The sequence below is a fragment of the Barbatula barbatula genome (assembly GCF_947034865.1).
Source record: "Barbatula barbatula genome assembly, chromosome: 10".
NCBI classification, from domain to species: Eukaryota; Metazoa; Chordata; class Actinopteri; order Cypriniformes; family Nemacheilidae; genus Barbatula; species Barbatula barbatula.
In genome coordinates this window covers 16,286,495-16,312,444 of record NC_136773.1, presented here as the reverse complement: position 1 = coordinate 16,312,444, position 25,950 = coordinate 16,286,495, and the positions used below count along the sequence as shown (strand labels likewise).

General features: G+C 39.4%; 1 protein-coding gene across 2 annotated transcripts in view; it reads left to right on the top strand.

Annotated features, from left to right (window-relative positions):
- bcar1 (BCAR1 scaffold protein, Cas family member) overlaps positions 1–25,950 on the top strand; it is a 66,937-nt gene that overhangs the window by 17,438 nt on the left and 23,549 nt on the right. The window contains exon 1 of one of the 2 annotated variants that reach the window (XM_079466148.1): positions 16,902–17,263. The exons of the other annotated variant lie outside the window; for it this stretch is intronic. Coding sequence (XP_079322274.1) covers positions 17,252–17,263 — 12 coding nt within the window. The 5' untranslated portion in view covers positions 16,902–17,251. Of the gene's footprint in view, positions 1–16,901; positions 17,264–25,950 lie in introns of those variants that run through there. 2 annotated transcript variants of the gene reach the window in all.

The window sequence follows — 25,950 nt, the reverse complement described above, 5'->3', positions numbered from 1 at the left end:
GATTCGTAAGTTGTACAACCAGGGATTTTTCATGTTATGCGCTTTACATCCGAGCAGCATTTGTGTGTGGGGGAAAGGATTTAAGCTTGCGCTAAGCCACAGCTAGCATGTGATGGGAGCCGACCATTTGCACTATACCCATGTGCTGATTGAAACACAGAGGAAATACAAGCTTAATCTGTCATAATACCATGCATGAAGGAAATGAACTGCTGGGTGTATGTTTGGGTTCGTGGGAAGGGTTTTAGTGCTTTAGTTTGAGTGCATCCAGCTCTCTCTCACTCGTCCGTCAGTGGAGTGTCCACAGTCATTTGAAGTGATGGATGGAGGGTTGGTCTCTCTTAAAGCTGACTGGAGGTGACCTTCAAATTGTCTCTGGACAAACCCCTTAGGAAAAACCCACCCCCTTTTAACTCTCTCTCCAACACACACACACACTTACACACACATCCTAGCAGCTGTGTACAAGAGGTGATCGACATGGAGTCTAAATCAGTGTCACCCCAATTCTGTAAGTGATACCAGTTTTACCCCAATTCTGTAAGTGATGCCATTATTCGCAATGCACACACACAAATCAGACTCCAGACTGTGACTAAAACGCAAATATACAAACACAACATGAGCGCATTACTATGATGCACTGTTTGTTGTGACATATTTTAGTTAGCATGAGGACGAACGATGTGATATTTGAGACGTTTTAGACAAAACTAACCACGGAGAAGTTCAGGATAATAGTTATTTATCAGTCTATTACTTGACACCACTGAATCATTTAAAATCCGGTCAAAGCGAGAGCAAACAACATCCGAATTCTCTTGTTAAGTTTTATTAGAAGTTATCTTTTCATGTGAACATACGGTTTGTCATAAAATGTCATTATTACAAACTGAAATCAACATAATAACGTATTAACACAACCCCTTATAACATATGAATATGGTCTTGACATGCACCTTTTCTGTTGGTTCAAATGAATTCAGAGTACAAATTTGGTCTGGTGTATTCAGAGTTTAAACAGTCGTTTTAGCATCAATCAATAAAAAAGCTTCTCTGCCTCTTTTTAAAAAAGCAGAACAAAATCTTAATTATCATTAATATATACAGTATATACAGGCAGCATTTTAAGACATTTACACAATTTTATGTTATTTTCAGTGCAGAATTAACCTGAAAAGTCTGCAGATTCTGTGTGTACTTGCTTATGATGAAAAACAACTTGAAAATAAAACAGTAATGTAACTAAAACCTATGAGGGAGCCGCATAACTAAAAGTAGTTTCAAGTTATGTGGCTCTTAAAAAAATAGTTTTTCCTCTATAGGTGTCTGTTTTTATTATAGTCTGGAGCCCTGCAAATACATCTTACCATTGGCCATCTGGTGTCTGGGTCAGCCTTTTCTGGCCCTTGTAGGGCGTTTAAAAAGATTTCAACTTGATTTTTGCAGTGGTACTTGTATCAGTAGCTGTGTTGTTTCTCTGGTGCTTTGACTGTTAAGCATGTTAAAGGAACAATTCACCCAAAAAGGAAAATTCTGTCTTCATTTACTCACCCTTGAGTTGTTCCAAATCTGTATACATGATACGTGTATGTACACAGAGAAAGATATTTGAAAGAATGCTTGTAACCAAACAGTTATTGGCCGTCATTGACTACCATAGTAGAAAAAAATGCTTTAGCAATTTCTTTGTTCTGTTAAACACAAAAGAAGGTATTTTGAAGAATGTAGGAAAGCAAACCGTTTTGGGGCACCACCGACTACCAATGTTGTTTTCCTACTATGGTAGTCAGTGGTGGCAAAGAACTGTTTGATTCCAAACATTCTTCCAAATATCTTTCTCTGTGTCCATCAGAACAAAGAATTGTATGCAGATTTGGAAAAACTTGAGTGTGAGTAAATGATGTTAGAATTTTGTATTTTGTGGTGAACTGCCCCCTTAAAATGTGATTGCTAGCTACTTGATCAATGACCCAATGTTATTACAATGATCAATTATGTTCCCTTTTCCATTGTGAATATTGTCAAAAAGCTTAGAAAGTAATAGCACACCTGTCATGGTTCTGCCTCCTTAAATCTTGATTTCCTACTCTAGTGGCGGGATCATGACAGAGCCACGTGTTTTATGTGGAGAGAAACATATTATTGTCTGTCTGAACATATTATCCGGTCTCTCCGGTCTCGTCTTTGACTCCGCCCCTCTCATTTCCTCTTTAGCTGATCATCAGTGTTTCATTATCAACACCTTTCCCATTTTTATAAGCCTTTGTTAGTCTCCCATATAATGCCCTCATGTCTATTGTCCTTTGCTGATCAACCGTCGTGTCCTTGCACTGGCTGTTATACTTTACCTTGTCTGATTACACTTATCTGTTGGATTCCTTGCCATGTTATGATGTCATGCATGTATTTGTTTTAAAGTTTTATATTTAAAGTTTAGTTTAGTTTGCGGGAACCACTTCCTGCATCTGGGTTCTTCCCCCTACAAAGTCGTGACAACAACTCAACAAGCTGCATGATTTGAGATCGTTCACATATATTGCACAAAACCCTAAACATAAATGTTAGCAATGAGAAATGGTATTGCAAATTCCATAAGTCACAAATACCTATCCGTACTGATCAAAGTGTTGGTATGAGGCACTTTATATTACACTTAGGAGAGGTTTGAATACAGATATCACACATTCTGGCTCTTTCTGTGAATGATGTAACGTAGCTATTATTAGTATGATTTAAGTAGGCCTGCTTTGCTAATTAGCCTACTCCACTTCTGAGTGTATAAAAAGCTCTTCTTCTCTCTGAAGAAACACTGTTCCTGTTTTTTTCCGCCGTTCCCAGCATGCAAAGTGACGCTCATTCCAGCTGACGTGTGCGTGCACGTGTTTGTCTCTGAGAGAGATCGTGGGTTTCGGTCAAAATGACTGTCTGTATATTTATGTTTTTTTACATTTGTTGTGGGTTTTTGTGGGTTTTTGTATGAGCTGCTTGTGCCTGTTGGGAGAGCTTGTCTCCGAGTGAGTAGAACAAATAGCCGAAAGGTCTCTAAACTGTCAGATTTCACGATTTGGAGTAGTGACTCTCAATGTGTGTGTTTGTTTGGACGTTTGTGCGTAGGCTGACATCATAGACACAATGGCCCATGGCACTATTTCTTCTGTATTCCCCCGACCCAATGAGAAGAACTCATTGCCCTGTAGGTGAGGACTTACAGAAGGTCCCACAGTCAGAGCGGAGAAGACAGATTTAAGGTTTTACAATACAGCAGTTATTGGATGAACTGTGTAGAACATAAACCTCCCTATATAATGGCTTCTCGGTGTGGATTTAAATACATTTTTGATAATTTTACTCCTATGTGACCCTGTCTGTGAAATTCAGGTTTAAGTCTCATAATCTAATAATGAGATGAGGAGGAGCATCAAAGTAGTCATTGCCAAAAAATGGCAAAATAGGTCAAATGTGTTAAGCACAGTAAATTATAGATTTTGATATAGAGTACTCAAATTAAATATTAATTTGCGTGCTGTATTTAATGATTTTATTAACATCCTTTTACATCCTCTTTTATTTTACTTTAGTATAGTTAGCTTCCTAGACATTGATTTTAATTAGTCAATATTAAAATGTCAAATTATTATTTTTGCAGAATGTTCTTAACATTATGCAGAATGACTTTATGTAGAAAACCTCAAGTTACAAGACTGTTTTCACAGACGGGGTCAAATATAAGGGATTATTAGGATTAAGGGATGTAGAATAAGGCATTTAGATGTGCATATACATACTTATATACATACAACCAATATATGCATGGACGAATTTGTGTACCTTAATATAAAGTGTTATTTCTGCATTGTTTTTATGCAGCAATATAATTATTAAATAGCGTGAGAATAGTATCATGAGGAAAAATATTACAGTATGTTGAATTAGGCTTTCCATCTTCTCGGCCTGTTTACACCTTTCTTTCTATGGATGTTAATTGGAATGGGCTGAAATGTATAGCATGCCATCAGAGGAGGGGAAGCCATGCGGTGCTGAGTAGGCATGTTTACCGGCCTGTTTTTGCCAGTTTGAACATCTATTTATTTCACCAGGAAGTATAGCACTTCTCTCCAGGGGCCTTTTCCATCAGATTAGATTGGATTAGATTAGATTCAACTTCATTGTCATTACACATATACAAGTACAGTGTAACGAAATGTAGTTTCAGCTCTCTGCAGCCTTTAAAGTACTTTAAGACATTATCATCTGAAAATGAAAAGCATTGCTATGAATCACCAGAGTAAGGGTGTTTTTAAGGGGTAAAGAATTTCAGATCTGCCTGTGTGTGTGGCACAGATAAACATTGGGTTAGTGTGAGTGATGAGCGGGTCATAGGTCTGGATGGATGCAGGATCAGCGCTGTGTGTCAGTTGTGACCCGAGCTGATGGATGGCTGCTTTGAGTCTCTTATCGGAGAGACCGGACAAACCCGATCTATCTCCTTTGCCTTCTGTGTCGCTCTCTTCCACACTGTCCTTTTGGGCTGGTAACCATGGAAACATGACCCTTAGGACAGTGCCAATGTGAGCGAGTGTGTGTGTAGGAACGTGGCAAAAAGAGTACTAACAGTAATGGAGCATTCCATTCAAAACCGGATGTGGGCTATTCATATTTAAAGGGACAGTTCACCCAAAAACAATTTCTCAATTTTTTACCCTCATTTTGCTCCAAACCCATCATAGAATCAGCAGCGAGCTGATGACTGGAAGGAGACTCAAAATTCCAACACGTCTGGGTTTTTTATCCTCCCTGAGTCAAAAGACAATCCAGCGTGATCTTGCTTCCATTAGAAGTTGGAAACTGGTGCTCTTTAAAGTACATGTACTTTATGACAGATTATAAAACATCAGAATAATTTGTCTTGAAGCCATTATCTGTCTGCTTCTCCTGAGCTCACAATCTCTTCTTGCTTTTAGCTGTGTTTTTTTCTTTTCCTCTTTATCCTTTCTTTTCGTCTTCCTCCCGTGTTCTCTGGTAACAGGTTGGATGAAGCGTGGCATATGCTGATGCGTGAGCTTGGCCTCAGGCTGGTGACACCATCAGTGGGACAGGATGGTGTCGGTCTGCATTTGATGTTGGATTTTTTTAGGGTTTAGGCCTCTGGCAGTGTGGGGAGAAGGAAATATACAATGTTCTGGATGCAATAAGAGCAGATCACCGGTCCTTTTCTGTAGTTGGCAACATCTTGGTGTTTATGGTTTTGGTCATCAGGGATAGCTTATAAAAGCACCTGACACTCTAAGGTTCATAAATACACCGTGTACACATTATTTTACAGTGGCCATGTTATAGTGTAATATACATTTAAGTACTGAGTAATAAAAACGAAATACATGTACTTACTATAGGGTTAGTGTTATGATTAAGCTTTGGTAACATGAACTAAGATTAATAAATACTGTAGAAGTATTGTTCATTGTTAGTTCATGTTAGCTAATACAATAACTAGTTGTTACCAAATACAACCCAAATGGAATAATGGGAAATTATGCGTTGACCAGTTTAGCTTTTCTCTCTGAATTAAAGAAGGAATCAAAGAAATACAAGTTCAGTTCATAGGCACTGTTAATGTTTGCCTTATTTCAAGCTTTTAAAATTCTAAGTGAGACATTTAAGTAAGGAACATAAATTCATGAGAAACAAAAATAGTGAAGTGTGTCTAAACATTTGACATGTAGGCTACTGTCAAACCTTCAGTTTTGACTACCGTCACATGGGACATTCACTGAGCTTGGGAGTTTCTGACAACTAGCTGTTATCATACAGAGATGAGTTAATTTGGCATGCTTTTAATATGAACTTGTCATCTGTCAGGTCACATTGTTTCGGGTCTGCGTTGAACAGGGAGAGGGGAGGGAACGTGCAGCTGTGTCAACAACGGGTTGGTTCAAAGTCATGTCGCGTGTTTTACCTGTGCGGGCAGGAGCATGTTTGGACCATCGCCCTGTTTCCACGGCGACACCAATCAGAAAGGAGAAGCTAGTGGAGGCACGAAAACATGGAAAGCACAGGCACCCTGAGAAGCATACTTATTTCTATACGTTATTATGACTACAGGGTGTATATAGGGCTTTCCAGTACAGTAGATGAAAAAGCATACTATGAACTGATAAAAGATATACCTTGAATTGTATTGTAAGTCACTTTGGTCAGACGCATTTGCCTAAATGTAAAATGACTCGCAGACCTGTATTTTCCAAGTACAAGAACCAGAGCAGGAAAGAAACATTTGAATGTGGAATGTGCAGCATTTAGTCATGGAAAGACGTAGCAGATATTAGACTGAGTGAAGCTTGCTTCCAGTGAGTCATTAAACAGGATCCAACAGGTCAGGAATGAGACCACGGCGGCAGGGAAGTCTCAGAGTGCAGCCACGCACATGGACACACGCTGAATATATTTACATATGAATGCAGTTTTACAAGAACCAAAAGCTTTAACATTCAGCAAGTTTTGCCAAATTATTCTGGCATATAAATGCACAATAATTTGATAACCATATTTCCTTAAACATTCATTGTTAAATTTTTGGATGCTGATTGGTCGATATAGTCAAATCTGCGATTCAACACACCTTTTCAGTTTGCTGATATGTGTAACAAAACACATTGATTAAAATGTTTATATGGTAAGAACTGTATCGTCTAGTAGAGGCATTGTAATAAAGATTTTCTTAAAACAGAAATGATAAAAATACATTTATATCCTTTGTAAAGCCTTTATGAAATCAAAAGGGTTATGCTAGATTGTGAATATAAGGTGTATTGTACAGTAACTTCAGCCGCAACTATACAGCTCCGTAAACAACATTTAAACATTTAACATTTTCATTGAATCAGCATTTTTAGATGTGTTATGTATGCCATTCCATTTAAGTGTCTGTTGAATTTCAACAAAATCATTAGTCATCCAACAGCAATGTGAAAGGCTGACACATGAAAGACAGACAAAATAGTTTGAAGGATCAAAATCCAGGTTTCCACATAATAAAACATTTTTCTTTACTTTTCCGAAATACATTTGACAAATATTACTGTTGTAATGTTTAAAAGTGAACATAATCTTGTTTCTCTCATTTTCTGCAAATAAATGCAAATAGAAACAATTTTTTTGTTTGTCATTTAGGACATATATTGTCAATAGTTCACAGAATAAAACAACTAGATCTCGAATCTTTATTTTGTATGAGATACATACAGCATGCACATTGCATACCTGTCTTGAGCCTTTGACAAAGTATGTTGTTGTGTGTTGTTGGTGTGCTCTCTGAAGCACACTGCGTGTCAGATCAGACTTGATGTGTTGTTAAGCCGTGTGGCTGTCTCATCTCCTCCCCTCCCCTTTTTAGGTGTTCTGTAAAATGTTTGACTGCCTGCAGGGAGCTTCTGCTGAGGTAGGTACAGCAACAAAAGCACGCCCCAGCATGGAGTGGAGGATAGATTAAAAGATAAGGTGGTTTCTGATTGCGCGCCTGATTGTGAAAATATCTAACTGCTTGGTTGTACTTGGCTGGTGTGTATCAGTTTATATTGTTTGCAGTGTTAAATTTTTGTGTGGTACTTTGAATGTTAAGTTAAAAGGACGACTGAAAGTGAAAAGCGTCATCATTTACACTTCATTGGCCATTTTTAGATGGACTGTCCCTTTAAGCACAATCGTTGCGTTTCTGATCCATTAACCCTTACGAATCTTTTCTCTGTCTCTTCTTTCTTCATCTTGCCCTCTGATTTCTCCTAACTTTCCATTCATGTCTCTTGCTTTCTTTCTCTCTCTGTTTATGCCCCGTTACCCCTCTAATCGAAGCCCCGACTGTGAGGAAACGCCCTCTCTAAATGAAACCGAAATTGGAAGCTCATCAGCAAGGGCATTCTTCATTCCTTAAACAGATCTTTATTCTCCATAAAGCTGTAATGTGCTTTCACACTGTCAGCAGCTGGGAGTGTGTGTGTGTGGAGTTGGCAAGATTAAATCTGAATTATATAAAACAGCAGGGGATGAGAAGCATGAATATGAATTGCCTGTGTGTGTAAGCGTGTGCCAAAAGGACGTTCACCCGGACATAGTTTCCATGCTTTTCAGATCAGTACAGTTCATCATAATCTCTCTCTTGCTAATCTTTGATAGATAGCATCTAGAAGACTGAACCGTTCATCTACAAAACCTGCAAGTCTTCTGGAGCATCACCTTCTGCCTCCAGAGCCGCCGGTAAGGACTGATGTTGGGGCAGCTGAGGCACCCCCTGCTGGCTGGTGAATGCGGTATATTGGCCGTCACACTCACTTAACAACACGCCCACCAATCGTGTATACATGATCAGTGCACATCCCAGCATGAGCTCATGTCTAAACAGGGTGTGAAAACAGTGTGAAACATGTTTATTTGGCCTCTTGTATTTTTAGACCGAAGCTTCAGCGCCTCTCAAGGTCGTAAGGAGGCATAACTGTAATAAATTGGAGACTGGAGTGTGTGTGTGTGTGGCATGCTTTGGCACCGAGCAGAAAGACATGTTTGTTTTTCTCTCTACACTTATCTTACCACCAGCTCAGTGGGTCAGTAATGAGTTATTAGCTGCCCGTCAGGCCTTTATATCTAGTGCTCCAGGCGGCATTAGGGCAAGAAGCGTTGGGCCTGAGATGATCTCTGAGTAAACATAAGGCGTTAATGGCATGCAAGCATCACTGAACAACAAAGATGCTGATCTGCTCATTAGAGACCGTTATATCTACACCCTGACACTCATACCCCCCCACACACTTCAGAGTTGAGGTTTGTGTACCCCAAGGGGCGCTTAGAGAGATTTCAATTTTGCTATGTTAAACCTATTAAACAGACATTATGGCTGTCTATGGATTAAAACAAATTTTAAAAGGACTAATTGTGATTAATTTGAGACTTGAAAAGAAAATTTTATATTATGGATTAATGATGATATCGTTCATATTCATGATGGGTGAATAATATTTACATTATGTTTCTACATTTGGCAGACTCCTATCAAAAGAGGCTTAGAGTGCATTCATTGCATACTGCAGTTAGTAGGTTTAGGGCTGCATGGTTTTAAACGCAAGGAAGATTTCTGCCTCTCAAGATTTAGTGTGGCTTCTTTAATCAGATAAAATCTGATTTTGTTCTTGGGGCAGAGTTTACGGAATATAGTGCGCTTTGAAATATGGTGTGATAATTGGCTGCAAAGTGTCATAATATGTCAAATATAAATGCATAGATTAAAAAAATCTTAACTGGCTGTACAAACGTAATCATTAATCGTGATTAAAATTTTGAGTTAAATAATCGTGATTGTTAAATTGAGCCAATTTAACAATTTAAATGCAACAAGTCAATACAACATTTTCAGTTTGAAAGGACTACAGTGTCAATAATGTCACACCTGAGCTTTACTCACAGGGCTTTTTGAAAACCCTGACACAAATACACACCTCTGCTTTAACAAAATGATGGGAACCAGCTCCGTGTGACCTCTCACCCTTGCCCAATGATGTCATCAACAGTGAACAAGAGAGGACCCAGTCATCCAACAATAAAAAAAATTCTTGCAAAATTGCTTGCTTGGCCGTTATAATGCCTGGTATTTGGGAGGCATTTGTCTTTTTTACCCATTTGCCCCTTTACTCCCCCTCCCCCAGTTACATTCCTTACCCCATGATAAATCGGTGTTGTATTTCACCAGTGTGCACGGGGTCAATGACCGCATGCTGCACTGTACTTGAGCTAGGGTTAAAGATGTGCCCCCAGGGGGTGGCTGGGAAAAGGGGTCAGGTCGCCCGACCCTGGCCCTGCCCTGACCCACCGAACTATACCACAATCTTTGAGACCCAGACATCAAGATATCCAAAAAACATTTTTCTTTGTGAGTGCTCACCCTCTCCTCATATGGGCTGAAGGAGGTATGTTGGATTATATAATTGGATGGAGAGAAATCCACATGGCCTTGGCAATCCTCATTGTTCAGTCTCTCACTCAGATCAATATGATGTTTATCTGTGGGTCAGTGGAGCTAATAATTTCTTCTGACCCTACTGAACTCTATAAGCATTGCTGTATAGCGAGACTGATGGCTGTTCATGTAGTACATGATTGTGCTGATGGGTTTAGAAGTATGAAATCTGTATTGCGATTAATCTAAATCTTCAAAGACATTTGTCATTACTTTGAGCCTTTATTCACGTTCTTTGAATTGCAACCCAGGCTCGATATATAATTTTATCTCGTTCCAGCCTCAACTGGTTGTGCTATCTGTGTGTTGTGTGGTGGTGTAGTGTTTAAAACCAAAAGATTGTGGATTCAAATCCTGCTTGGGACACCGACTGCATATTTTATGGGATACTTTAAAAAGTCTGCTGTAAAATGGCTTTGGATAATAGCATTAGTTGAATGACTAGCAATTACCCAATATGGGTTCTTCAATGGACAATGTAATAACTAGAGAGTCTATAGCTGTAGTAATGATCATATGTAGTGGCCCCAAAGTACATGGACATTTTAGGTACACTTTAATATTTAAAATTCTGGGCTTTAAATTGGAGATTTGAGAGAACGCTGTAGTAAAATGTAGTGGCAGGGAATGCAACTGTTAGTTAAAGAAGCAATGTGGAGAATTTTGCTACATCTAGCAGTGTGGTTGCGAATTGCAACCAACGGCTCACGCCTCCCTTTCGAAGCACTGCGGTTTCTGACCGGAACTAAGATCTTGTCACGTTTCACTTCTTTGTTGAAGGAGATAACATATTTACGAAACACGCTCTTTAGATTGTCCGTTTAGGGCTACTGTAGAAACAACATGGTGAATTCCATGCAAGGGGACCTCAGAAGATACACCTCTGAAGATATGAATTTATGTATATTGTATTGCCATTCTGTCCATAGATCCTCCATAAATTACATGTTGGACCTTAACGAAACCTAAGACTGCAGTATCAGACCTCAAAACTGAACTTTGACTTTTGCCCCATCATCTCAAGCTATTTTCATTATTAGTTTGCCATTATTATTTGTTGCCCTGGTTTCTGGTGTCTACCTGCCAAACCATTTTTCCTCTAAAAATACAAAGCAATTCAAGCAATACAAATATATAAGCACACAAGAGTGATAGCTTTTGCCAAACATTATGTCACCCCGGTGCACCTCGATATATCTTGCAAATTTATATTTGACAGTAAATAGTGGCATAAGGGCTAATCACATGAAATTAGGAAGGAGTCAGACTATAGAGAGACTGGTAATGAGATTACATTAGATGGCAGTTACTGATGGCCTGTCAGGTCTGCCTGTGGTGGGCTTATCTCAACATTTCTCCAAGACCACCGGTTATTACTTTATCCACACACCTGGGACCCAGAACATGGGACTTTGTTTCTCACTTTCCCAGCTTTTTTCTAAGGCCACAGTGTGAGTCTTCATCACTATTCGGAATAGATTATCCTGAGAAGGGTTAGATGATTTATGTTTTACATAATGTAAATTACAGCAAAAATAAGATACAGTTTTTTTTTTTAACGTGGATTCCTATGAGAAATTGAAAACCGTCTGAACAACTGTGCACGATAAACAGAAAATAGCTTTTTGTCCATGTCATTTCGACCTTCATTGAATACTGTGAGGAAAGCTACATTTGTCATTCTGCTGCCACTGCACTTTTATTGTGGACATTTTTTGCCACTGTGTAAAATAACAGTTAAGAAATGTTTTATTTTGTCTATTTATTTCAGTGGGTTTAATGATGCATGCATCCAGAGCACCTGACCTTCAGTAACATACTGTACACATCCAAATAAAACACACTCCCATAGTAACAGTAACTACAGAGATTGCCAAGATCCTTTGTTAAGAATTGTAACATAATTTGGAAAACTAATTCCATCCGAACACCGCTGCTGTCCACACAGCCACACACACATAGATCTGAATGCAATAAACTAGAAATAAAGCACTCTCTCGGACAATTCAGTTGATATCAAAGGCTTTTCATTCCCCACAGATAGTTCAAACAGCTGCCGCTTTCTGATAACTGTGCTTTATTATTGTCTAAAGCACATTTATGGAAGCTGGAAATGGCAGCAGTTTAGATTTAACCTTTCAAATGGTGAATCTGTATCTGTAAGAGATCATAATAGCACAGTTAACGTCTGGAAAGAGTATAACTTCACTATTCTCCAGACAGATCGCTTTGGACGTAACAGCATAATTAGAGGCGTTGTTGTGGAAACTCGTGTTCAGTTCAGTTGTATGGATGAGGTGGAGCTCAAACAGAATGGGCTGTTTGGACAAACCTTAGCCCATGGGAAACGGTCGCCTTCCTGGAAGCGATGGTTGGAGAGAGTGGCGTTCTGCTAGGGTTTGCATCACATTCCTGCATTCCTCTGAAAGGGGGAGGGGAGACTATACCGGCTATTGCTGGTATATTTGGTCTCTATTTTTATTGTTTTCATAAAGGTTGGTCACCGCAACATAGTAGATGGTGAGCATGTTTCTGCTGAAATTCTCATTGGATCACTTATGTGTGGGTTTTATTAGCAATATGCATAAGGTGCAGAACGTAAATCTGACAAATCTATTTTGGGACATTCTCAAATTTTGTATAAAAATGATGATGTTAGTTTTTGCAGTCATCGTTTAAATTTCTGCATTTGACAGAACGCGACTTACGTTGAATTAAACTACACATTTGTTTCTGAGTATGTGCAATCCCTGGGATTGAACCCATGACCTTGCCGTCGCTAGCACCATGCTCCAACCACTTAGCTACTAGAAATCTATTTAATTACTAAATACAAACAATGGATGGTAATGGCCTTTATTCAGACTAGCCAATGCTACTCATGGTAATCAAGAAAACAACAAAATAATGTCTTCATGAAAATGTAGCAGTGTTTTTGTATGTGTTTGGAAAAAAATAGAAGTCAAAGGAAAGGGATAGAAGAAAAGCTGTGTGTTTGTGTTTAAGTGCACTTCATAATGGGATCTAGAAGCCAAAGAGCATCAACATTTTAAATGGGTGGAAATGAAGAATCAGATCAGCATAAATTAACCAGCGATGCAAATTTTAATGTATTTCTTTCCTTCGTCTCCCCCACCTTTAGTGTGTGTGTGTGAGTTGGGATGCTGATTGAAAGGCTTTTTGCATTATTGGGACTGCCTCGCTATGAGAAGTACACACACATACACACACCGATGCTGAGGAATAGTAATATCCCCAGCGCTCCCTGATTATGCTCAACTCTACATAATGCCATTTACTTCCTGACACATTAATTCTAATCTTTTTATTGCAGCGAGACTGCGAAAAGTGAGTTAGTCGGCTGATGCCGATGTTCCTCTGCGTGTGTGTGTGAACGCGTGCTTGTTTTGCTTGCGTTGCACACGCCATAAATCTCATTCTCAGAACTTTAGATTAAAAGAGAGAGCAGGAGTGAATCACTTCGTGGTTTTTAATCATCTCAACGTATTAGCATGAATGATAAGAAGACATATAATGATGCAAACTGCAAATAAACAAATATATTTATGTATGGAAATTGAATTCGCTTTCGGTCTGATCAGCCCTGTTACTCGTGTTCTGTGTTCTGTCTGGAAACAGGGCTTGTGATTAAAATGGTCAGTGGTTCCCTAAGGGGAAGATCTTGTTTTTTCCTTCTCTGAACAGGTACAGGCCGATTATCCTCTACTTGTGGGATAAGGAAAGACCACATGCACTAAAGAAAGGTTTTGGAAAGCGGCTTTTCAGCTGGACACTGTGTCTGATGGAAGATGGTAGCTGTATGTTTGCATTCTCATGTATGTTTGTACCTATAAGCAAGTTTACTTGTGTGTGTGTTTGTGTAGTTGAGGATTTCATACTCGAGAAGTTAAAAGGCCTTAGTGACAGACTACGCAGCAGGTCTGACAGTCCTAACAAAGAAAGGAACTCTTTATTCTTTTGTCCTTCAAAGCAGCATGAATATTGCTGTTGGCTGGGGGGCAGGATGTCTCAATACAAGGATGTGCATTGTTTTATCTCTGAAGGGAGACTGGAGCAGTGCATCATGGGCAGGATGCTGCTGCTGCTGCTGTTGTTCTCATGAGCTGCATTAGTAATTCTTGATGATGTGGCAAGAAAGAATTAAGCTGCTATCACAGGCCCTCATTCAGAGACAGGAAATGCCTGGAGTGTTTCTTTTGACTTGGACAGTGATCTTGAGCCTTTTTTAGTACGAATTCTGAAATCATTCATAAAAACAAACCTTCAAGTTGATCTTAGATGAACACTAGGTCAACCCAGCCAAGTTGAAATATCATTACCGTGAAACAGTCATGTTACAGATTTAGTTGAATCTGCAAATTAGGACTTTTAAACCAGTCTAGATTTCTCATCCTGACGTTCTTCATCCTGACGTTTTTAGGGATCTTGTTCATCTTTCCACCAGAAGTCTTCAGAAGATCACTTTGGAATTTAGATTTCAAAATTTGAAATTTCTGCTGATGAAAAACCTCATAATGGAGATTTACGGTCAGAACGGTCCAAAGAAGCAAGTTTAAAAGCAAAAATAGACCCCACTTCCATATTCACATTCTCTGACCCACATCTGCTTTCCTGAATGTTAGGTCTGTTCTGGGGTTGCCCAATCTGATTTTACTCGCCAGAACCATGCCTTCTGGCTCATGCTGAATCTCACGACACGTGCGGAATGCGAGGGGTTATAGATGCCACGGCCCGGCGGCTGAGACTCCAGGCCCGAAACATTGCCAGCTGAACAATATCGTGCGTAGGTGTGACAGCCTGACAGAACCAAGACCAGACTGTTCCGCCACAATAGACCCACTGTTCCTCTCACAGCGCCATGAATGGCCCCAAACAGAAGCTGTGCTACAGTAGACGTCAATTCACAACATGCATACATATTCCAGTGAATATTTTATACCAAACTGTTTCAATCTCGGCTTTCTAGTGTAATGTTCTGCTCATTTTACCCCTCCGCTGTTCCGTGACAGGCTTTTAGACCTCTACACCAGGAACACCCCGCCACCCGCCTCTGTCCAATATATAACAGGATTGTGATTAGCGAGCGCTGATGGAGGGGGGCTTATTGGCTGAGCAGAGAGGGGGTGGGACGCTAATTGAAATGATGTCTGATGTGATAGCCTAATCTCTATGGTGACAAAATCCACACGCACTTGCTAATTTAAATGACAGCTCTGATATCACGCAAGCTTAGCCGATGGAAATAACAAAAAGATCACAGAAAACATAAGTTAAAGATAGAGAATGTCGTTTCAGCTATCAAAATCCGTCTTGAATAGAAGTCACCCTGAAGATAGATGAAGTGGCGCTGAATTGTCATGGAGACCAGACACAGCACCTTGTGGCCTGAAGAGACACCCAGCGTGAATATAAGGGCTTTAAATTCCTACAGCACTTTCAATTAGAAGGAATCGTCTGCTCTTATGCTGTATAATTCATGACTCTTCAGGAGATTTTTAGAATTTAGAAATCCATGACTTTTGATTTCTCAGTCGTATTCCAAAACCAGCTTTGGGTTAAAGTGAGTCAAATTCTCTGGAATGCTTCGGTGAAACGCTCGAGCCTGACTGTCTGCTACCTCTGTGCCATTTCCCCTGACCCCAGCACCTCCATGAGATGATGTCATGGCATTTTGAGGGTCGCATGCTTCTACTCGTCACCTCTCTCACATTCCAGCCTTTGGTAAGGAATGCAGAGTAACTTTGGTATGCCCAGTTCTTTTGTCTCTCTTTTAAGGACAGGATATTCTGACTATTGTATGTAAATCGTAGGAGACAGTCGGTCACCTCATTGATTTAAATGGGGATGCCAATTTGACCCCTTGACCTGGTCACTCCCTCACGGGAGAATTTGGGTATGATGTCATACTTTTAAATGCGACTTCTCTAATTGGTAAATCCATAGACAGGCAGCAGAGATTAGTTTATGGTAAATAACAGTTACACTGCGTCTTCAGAATGCATTTTATCGTGGCTGTTGGGCATAAAACTAAAAACAGCTATACATTTCAGAACATTTTAATTAAAATTATATTTTAAAGGGATAGTTCACTTAAAAATGAACTTTCTGTCATCATTTACTCAGCCTCTTGTCATTTCAAACTTGTATGACTTTCTTTATTCTGCAGAACACAAAAGAAGATATTTTGAAGAATGTTGGTATCCGAACAACGACTCTGATTTTCAAAAATGTATTTCTTTTATTTTGAAGTCCAATTGATATAAATCAAACTGCAGTTGGTTTGTTTTGATTTGAGCTGTAAAAACTAAACAAAAATACAGCTTACTAACACAATAAAAACATGATAACATAAAAAAACATGATTTTTGATTTTTTTCAACACAGGGTTATCTCATTTTGTAAACAAACTCTTAATTTATACTTGCTTTAAGAATCTTATCAAGATTGTACTTCATTAGTGTATTAGCCTTACTTTTTTGTAATTGAAGTATTGAAAATAATAATTTTTACAGTATTAACGACAGATCTCTATCAGTTTAATCCTTAATTTCCCTAATATCAGCACAAATACATGCCGAAAAAAGTTCAACAATTCACAACAGAGAAAGTCAAATTGAGGATAGCGCTCCATTTACATTTCAAATGAGGTTGGTGATTTACTTATTCTCAAAAATATTTTTCAGCCTCAAGGGAGGAGTCTAGACAAAGCTGTGGTGGCAGGCGCTGCGTGTCTATGTGAGCTGTACAGAAGATGGTAAAAAAATGACATCCGTCCTTCTCAGGTCTACAGAGAGGCTCAGTAAACATTCCTCACAGGCAGGGGGAGGAGGAGAGTAAGGCTCATTAACATAAGAAGAGAGTTCTCAGCCAATCGGGCGCAGGGAGAGAGAATGTCAGGATTCAGAAGGAACTAGGAGGGTGTCAGGTTACTCCACGCATACTTCCCTCCTTCTTCTGGCCGAGAGGTAGAGAGGGAGCGGGACAGACACACGGAGAGAGATCGAGAGAGTTAAAGAGAGAGAACTATATGGGATTGTGTCATTCTTGCCCTGTGAGATCATTGAATTGGAGTATGTGTGAGGAGCTGCCCTGACGGTCTGACCGACAGAGACGCCGAGAGGTTTGTACGCAGGAGGTGACGGTCCGAACGGCGTTTTCATCGGGGGTCAAATCTCAGCCGGTTAAGTGCTGTCTGGAGTCCCAGCGACTCACACAGCAGGACTTAAAATGAATTATCTGGTGAGTGTGTGTGTGTGTGTTTGCTGTTCTCATTGTTGTGTGAACGCCAAAGTTGGTTATGTTAAATGACTGTGTAGATCAAGGAGTTTGTTCTTTAGAAAACCACATTGACGTGTACTTTTTTTACACACACTACGTTTTTGTGTTTTGTGTCAGTTTATCATTTTAATAAGGTGCGCATGACGCAAACAGATCAGAGACAGTATACCAAAAGCTGAGAAATGCTCTTTAAAGAGGCTATAATAAAAACGCCTTTCACAGAGACTTTAATAACAAACGGACACAACTGCGCCGTCTGAGGTTTTAAAAAATGGCTTTTTCTTGAGAAGCGGTGAGTCTGGAAAGCTTAGGAGAGAGTGTGAGAAACCAGGCGTAGCGGGGAAAGAATGGAAGAAAAGGAACCCTGCCGCTGTGAGCTTGTCTGCTGACTCAGGAGAAAGCCGAAAGATTAAGGTTTTATGGAAAGCAGAAAGGGGAGAGAAGGAATGAAGGAGAGAGAAGCGGCTGGGCCGGGGTTTTGTCTGAAGCGTCCGCTCTGTGCTATTGTTTGAAAGCGTTGGCCCTCGTTCAGCTTGTAAGAGTTGGGATGACACAAGCTTTTGGAATTTGGACGTGAGACTCGGGTCGTGCTGTATTTCCGTCTGTGAGGAATCTGGACGCTAGGGGTTCACCCCCTGCAGAGGCTGGGATATTCCCTGTTAGTTTGTGTCTCAACTTGTTGACAGATGTGCTTGTGTACCGTGAAGCGTGTATAGGATTTATAGTCATTTTAACTTCTTATACTTTGTGTAAAAGTATACTTTCATTGCGCAAGCCATAAACAGCCAGGTAGTTTGTCACTACATTTGAGAAACATCTTTGTTTGTGGTTTAGGTTTAGTGATAGGATATAAAATATTTTATAAGCTTTATATAAAAGCAATAAATGTCAATGGAAAGTCCCTAACATGATGGAATAACAAATAATGTCAGTGTTGTTTTGAGCTGGCCATAATAAAGGGTCTTTTGCTTACACTTAAGTGTACTTTCAATTTGAGGCAACCTGACTGAATTACTGGTTAAGTAAAGGATATTGACTTACATTGGGTTTACTGTGAGGGTTTAAATAGGGAAACTTGAAATAAAAGAGACTTTTCTTAAAGAAGATAGCTGAGCAATCTGAGCCACCCAGTACTATCAGCAGTGGCTGTGACTCAGACCTGACTCACCTCCAGCCTCTTGATTTCAGGAGGGTGGAATCCCCCCCATCCATTCCTGGAAGGTCTGACAGACAGGACATGCTACTCATTCTTATTATCCTCATGATCATCCACACATAATGGATGTCAATAAAAATATTCTATCTGAGACCAGTTTGGTTGATTTGAAAAGCGTATTTTATGAAGCTTGATTGCTAAACATGCTACCAACTCCTAGGTAAAGGCCTTAGGTCATACCATCACTAAATGACACACGACACGTTTGAGACCTACATTGTGCGAGTCCAATGGAACTCCGATGCTTTGAGAACACTCTTACAGAGATTTGCTCAGGGTGGAATCAGAGAAAAATGGTCAGCTAGTGTGGCCTTTGGTCATACTTTTGAGTTTTTAAAATTTCAGATGAATCCCCTTGTAGGAGTCCCAATGTTGCTTTTAACTGTGTGTGCTGTTTTCTTTAAAATGTGTTTTTTTATGTTTGCTTGACATGTGGCTTTATCCATTTGACACTGACGTACCCTGACACGGCTACTATTGCGTTAGCAACCAAATATAAGTATAGGAGATGCTGTTATGTTAGTTTATACTTTCCATTTCCATTTTTTTAACTCTCTGGTTTGGCTCTCTTGGGGCCAGTTTCCTGGACAGAGATTGAGTCGTCTTTAAAACAGAAAGGAATGACAGCAGTTCAGATGATGGGTATGATGAGTGGTACATATGAAACAGCTATTGGATCTCCCAAGAGGAAAATGTTGCTCTTTCATAGATCAGGGACATTCAACTCAGATCTTAGTGCTTTAAGTACTTAAATATTATTATTTTTTAAGAAATTAAGTACAGATGAATAAGGATATTGAGGCAATCATATATTTAATAATGAGATTATCAGTTTCTAAACAGACTTTGTATTTGTATCTTGAGTTTCTGACCTCAGCACTGTTATTGTACTTGTGGGTTGAGCAGTTGAGGTCGCACTCGCTGAAAAAAAGTCTTGTTGTTCATATCTAGATTGGTTGTTTGGCATGTTTGTATAGCGATGGAGGTCCTTTGTTCAGGGTTCAGCAAAAACTTCATGGCACACGCTGCTCTTCATACAAAAATGTACCATGTCCTTGTTATGTTCACATTTATCTGTTTCTGACCGACCTAATCTCAGCAGAAAGATTGCACATCAACAGTCATGTTGGTGTGTGAAGAAAACTGGCAGTAAACCAATACTTAGTTGTAGCCTGTAGCTGCATTTTTTCGTAAAGAGTGTTGCAACCCCACCCTGCCAGGAAAGGAGGGGCGAAGGAGATGTCTTTGTTTTTTTCTAGTCAACACGAGTGAGACAGATGATGAATGAGTGGGTTTAAGTGCATGTAGGAGCGTAGTTTTGTTTCTAGGATGACCCGAGTGTTTATAAAAGGGTTTAGGATTTGCTGACCTAATTGCGAAGCGATTGCGGGATTTCTTTTTGGCAGTGAATCACAGAATAATCAGTAATATACAGTAATGCAACATTCAACAGTGGTGTCTTTTTTTAGGAGTATGTGTATATGAGAACGTGGACTGTACTCAGATTGTGCATAGTATATTAAATGATAAAATGTGTGTTTGTGTGACGTGTGTGTGGTGGTTTGTAGGACATGGGGTAATATCTGAGTTTAGGAAAAGCTGTAGAATGTTTTAAGAATGAAAGGATCGGCCTAGACTTGCACCAAGAATGTTATAAACACCCTGACCTAGCTGTCCAAAGGGGTCGTACCATATTTTTTAAACACCAAACTACACCAAACCTTAATACAACCTCTAAATACAATTTAGTATCAAAGTAGAAGTTCAATCAATTTGCATTACAACTATTAAACTGACTTTTTAATTTAGTTGCATTTTAAAACATATATAAATGAATTGAAGTTGAAATTGGTTTAATTCTTTTGTTAGTTAGTTAAAGTAATGGGAAAATATGTGTTTAACATGACTTAGCAAGCACCACATTTTTACAGTGTATTTGAATGATTTCCTTTTCCATATTATTTCTTATGTTTGCTTAGGTACTCACACAGACACACAAGCTTACAATTACTTATGTGCCTGCCACCCTTTGCTCTTATTCTCTGGAGGCCTGTTGTTAGTGCTCTGGTCCGGTCTTGTCTATTCACCCTCTATAGTGAAAATAGAGCAAGCCACTGGCCCTCTGTTTGTCTTTCTACTATTGTGTTCTTTTCTGTCAAGATTTTCGGGTCTATTCTTGCAAATAGAGCAGGTTTATGCCCCACTTGCAGTGTGTGCTTCCAACATCCTTTAATCTTTTAAAGTAAACAATCGATAGACTCTATATATTTGATCTTAAAGAAACAATTCGCCCAAATATGAAAACTCAACCATGTTGTTCTCAACCTGAATGACTTTTCTTTCAGGGAACACAAATGGAGATGTTTTGATGGTGCTTCATGTTGCTTTTTTCTGTCAAAGCTGGGGCTGTCAAACACCAAAATGAACAAAAAACCACCATAAGTGCCCCAAATGTTTAGTATTTCAACTGGTCTGTTTCAACCGTACAAAATATTCAGCAAAATATCATCTTCATCTTCCAGGGAGCAAAGCCAATCATGTTATAAACAACACGAGGATGAGTAAATGATGAATTTGTATTTTGGGTTGAACTGTTCCTTTAACGCACCAGCAGATATCTCTTCATTGAATCTTTGTGTGAGCTGAGTGACACGACTGATAAACGCAAACACTCGAGCATGCGCCTGGTGTCTGAGTCACATCGCTCTCCCCGTTCAGCCTGATGACTATCGCTGCTGTCTGATATAGCGTCTGATCCTTGTGTACACGTCTGAAAATGTGTCTACAACAGCTTACTGTACTGAACTCCATCCGCCTTATAATTAATACAGCTAACCTGCTACTTAGGAAACCAGCAAGTCCCTGAGAATAACAATTCAACCACAGAAAAACAACTTGAGCATTACATGGATATGTTAGAAACAACGTTTATTAAATGTTTTATCACTGCAACATGCATAAAACACACTGTCTTGCATTTGTTCTTTATTGGTTGGGCTCAGGTGTCTTATGTGGAGGATAAAAACAAAGACAGTCTGTTTTGTCTGCAGCGCCCATCTGTTTTTAAACCAATAAAAAGTTTTGACGAGAAAAGGAACATTTGTTTCTAGGGCTCAGGAGTCTTCTAGTCTTTCGTTTGATGTGAACGAAAAATTAGGCTTCGATATGTGACTTTGTTCATTCATTTGTTCAATCATTAACCTGAAACAAACATGACCTGTTGCCTGCTATACATTTTCAGTGAGATGGATTTTCAGTGTTCCATTGATTTTGTTGATCGACACATAGAGAACAGTTTTACACATTGAACAGACTGTACATCTATCGGTTGGTTTTATCTGTGGTGTCAAATTCAATATAGCATCTAAAGTCTATGACCACGAGATGTTATATGATCGTGAGAAGAACTATAGCTGTTGTGTCTTTTTGAGTTATGGTTTAAGAAAAAGGCTGTAGGTGTTTGTATCCTGCCACCATGTCCTTGAAACCGGTACAAACAAAAAAGCACAACCTGCCCCCACCTTGCTAACTTTACTAGTGTTTGTCCCACGGGGTCATGTAGTGGCACCAGACAAAAGCTGTTTGGCTCCACCCCACCATACAACAATACACACACATATACACACTCGTTGACCTGTCTGTACAGAGCCCGCTCCTGCATCTGCCGCATTACCTCCTGTTCAGTGGCTCTGTGTGAATGAACAGCACAACCCCTTCCTTCCTTCCCTCTCGGAACAGCTCCACATCCTTCTTTCATTTCCCTCCATCCTGTGGAGTTATTTTTCTTTCATTTGTAATATTTTCACTGCCTCTCTATCTCTTTTAAAGTGACAGCTCCACAAATGTAAATTTGGTTATTATTTATACTATATATATCTTCAAACCTGTATGACTTGCATGGGGCATTTAAGCTGTCTAGCATGTCCAAGCCAGTACCTTCCACTCGTGCCACTCGGCGGCCATGTTCTCAATGCCTCTGGGCAGCTATTTACGTCATAGCAAGTCCGCAGTCCTATCTACTTGAACGGGGGACAGCCGCTGTCAAAAATCACAAATAAACAGAAATTAAACATGACATGAAATGTATCATAACTTTGGTTTGCCAAGCTTAAATTGCGCAAAAAATCTCCATTTTCGATGTCGCCTCATCAAATGCCAAACTACATTGGCCACCATTGACTTCCATTGTATGATCACAAAACCATTGAGACATTTCTTAAAATATCTTATTTTGTGTACTGCATAAGAAAGAGTCATTAACAGGTTTTAAACCACATGAAGGTAAATAAATAATGATTTTTTTGGTGAGGTGAACTATTCCTTTAACTCTTATCGTCTCATTCTGTATGTGTAATGGTTGGAAGTCCGTCATGTAGTTTGTTGAATGATGTGAGGGCAAGTAAATGACAGAATTTTCATTTTGTGCGAGTTTTCCTTTTCTGTGTGACCTTAAAACCACTCTCGTTCTCATGGCCCTTTTAAATGCTAATAGATTAACATTGTGTCCTTCGGATGATGAGTTTCCTTTTCTTCTCTATTTTCAAGATCTCTTTCATCCATTCTGTTTTTATGTCTTTATGTCATCCTGGGATAATAAAAGTTTAGCATTCGTCTCTGTCCACTTCACATACATGGAAAGGTTTTGACCTGGATGTTTCCATTGTGATTATCACCATGGTGAAATGAAGTAAAGCGCTCCGGCCAACCCCTCATCTAATAAAACCTTTTTTGTTTTTACAACTTTCCAGAACAATAGATTTGAAACACATTTGGGGGCTGGTAACCAAGTAGTGATGATGATAACTTGTACTGATGCATTCCCTCAAAACAGCTTATCTTTACCAGTGAATAGCAGGAACCAAGAAGTACCAATGAAGAAGTTTTGTTTTGGAAACTGTTTTAGAGAATTGTTTGAAAACAACTTTACATCATCAAACAGATGATCTTACTACTTTTTCAAAATAGTAGCGTGACTATAGTTTAACTATGTTTAATAATGAGCCGCATCAAAGTAGTGGCTTCCCCAACACTTGTTGATAAATGCAGATATACTCCAAAAAGTGCCCCTGAGGGACCGTCTCATTTTCTGTCGTGGTTTAATGCGCAGCGCTTTGCCGTTTTATTTTATGAGTGTTGGAAATGGAAGATGCAATTTATCCTTGACTGTTCAAGACGATAACAGATCCATTGATCAACAGCCAAATATTCCCAGGTCTGTTATTTCCGTTCATTTATTCTCTTGCCTTTGTCTTAGCGTTCTTCGCCTTGTGTTCCCTTGTATACATACCTAACAAATTAAAAAAACATTCACTCTCACAGAATAATCGTCTCGCCTTCACATAAAAACCCCTGTGAATCACTCCTTAAATACAACCGTTTCCCGATCAACAGAGGAGAGAGAAGTGTGGGAGCGAGAGAGAGACAGTCAGACAAGTTTGGAATACTTTCTATAACGGAGGCAAAGTTCAACTGCTTGTGATGTCATCAGGCCCCCAGAGTCTTTTACTTGGCAAAAAAATATTCTGAGGAAAAGAATTGCCCTAAGCATACACGACTCATTTTATACTGCAGTTTTCTGCTGCTTTTGAGAAGGAGACAAGGCGAGTAAGATAAGACAAAAGAAGAATAAAGTTACAGGAAAGAGATGTCTATTCCAATTTCTGCTACAATGACATCAATCGCTTAATTAACTTATGCCTTATTGTCTGTCTGTGGCTTCTAAGAAAGGATGGAACTGCTGTCTATCTGTAAAAGAGGAATAATCTGTTAGTCGGGGCATTTTCACACAGGCTAGTTAGATCCTGGGGTGGGTTCTGAGTATTCTAGTCATTCCACCCAATTTCATTTCTCTACAAAGACGCCCGATGAATGGCTTAAACTGGCTGTATGGAAAAATTAGCTGCCTGTGAAGTTAATGGGCTCTCTCAGCTGGTCTGAGATATTCTCATTATTTGCCATTGTGTTTTGTATGTATGTGTGTGTGTGTGAATGGGTAGTGGGGGCTGTGGAGGTATTCGTGCCTGTATGCATTAGTGCGTGTAGGCTCACACATTCCTTTGCGTGTGTGTGTAAATGCATGTATTAATTTGTGTCGTGCATCAGTGCTCTGTGTGTGGTTTGCGTGCATGCATGTGCCAGCACTACATGGTGACATCTCAGCCAGCTGCTAGCAGGCAGTAAAGCCTCTCGGGCGCTATTGTGTCCAGGCTAAGTCTCCTCGGGCTTTAAAGGGAGACACTGTGGGGACTGTCCCTCGCCCGGGCAACACAGTCGAGGCATTCATCTGTCCGATATGCCCTCTGTGAGCCTCTACTCGCTCTCCTTCGGCCAAAAGCACAGAGACATCATTCATCAGATCACTGCCACTCTCCACACGAAACTTAAAAACACACAGTGAATCAGAAGCCTCTCGCTCAGCATAACTATGGAGATCGTGTTCACGCACACTGCTGTGGGCACTGAGTCTAGATGGGCATAATTTGCCTCATAGCAGAGGAATGAGGAATGTAGCTGCAGGCTGTGTGTTGTATGCCAATTTGCGTACTTTTCATAATATATTGTATGTGAGATTGCCATTACTTTCAATTATTGTATATTTTATATAATAGAAAAAAGCTTTCCTTACTATCCATACTAACGCGTATGTTAGATTCCAATTACATTAGATTATTAAACTTTTTTATTATAAAAAAGCAATTCGCTTACTATGCGTACTGTATTGAATGTGATATTTAGCAATTACTTAGATTACAGCGTCACAAATATAACTTATAAATTAAAATAGCATGTCGCTGGATGATTTGGATGGTATTTTCTTTCTGGTGCATTATCTGGGGCAGTACTTCTGTCCTTTTTAGAGCCCAAACATTTTATGGGAAATGAAAGAAAATCACTTTATTTTGCATTTAGTGTTAAGCATGGAAATACTGTATGTTAATAATTTTTAACCAATGGTCAAGTATTATTAAGGCTAAAAGGGTCAAATTAAACATACCAACTTTGTCTTTAAAGTTAACCTTCGATGGCATAGTAACGTTTCATCACATTTTCAAAAGTATGTACTTTACTGGTGATAGAAGAATACACATTAGAATTCGGTCTGTGTTAATTCTGGAGGAAAGAACGAATTTGGTATGTTTTGTGTGAGAGGATATCTTCAGGTGCTCCTCGAAGTTCTTGAAGAGTCTTATTAAACATTCAAATGGTTTCAATAAACACTTGTTGTTTTCTAAAGTGTACATTTTTGATTACAACCACTATCACTTTGTTTCCTCCATCTCAGAGAGTCAGGATTCAAAGAAAATCTCCCACCACTAATCACAACATTATGATATGCTCATGCCATAAATTCTATGTTTCCAGCGTGACATGAAGGCAGCGTGAGTCCTGACAGGGGAGGTCTGTTAGTAATCAAACACCTGCTGACTATCTG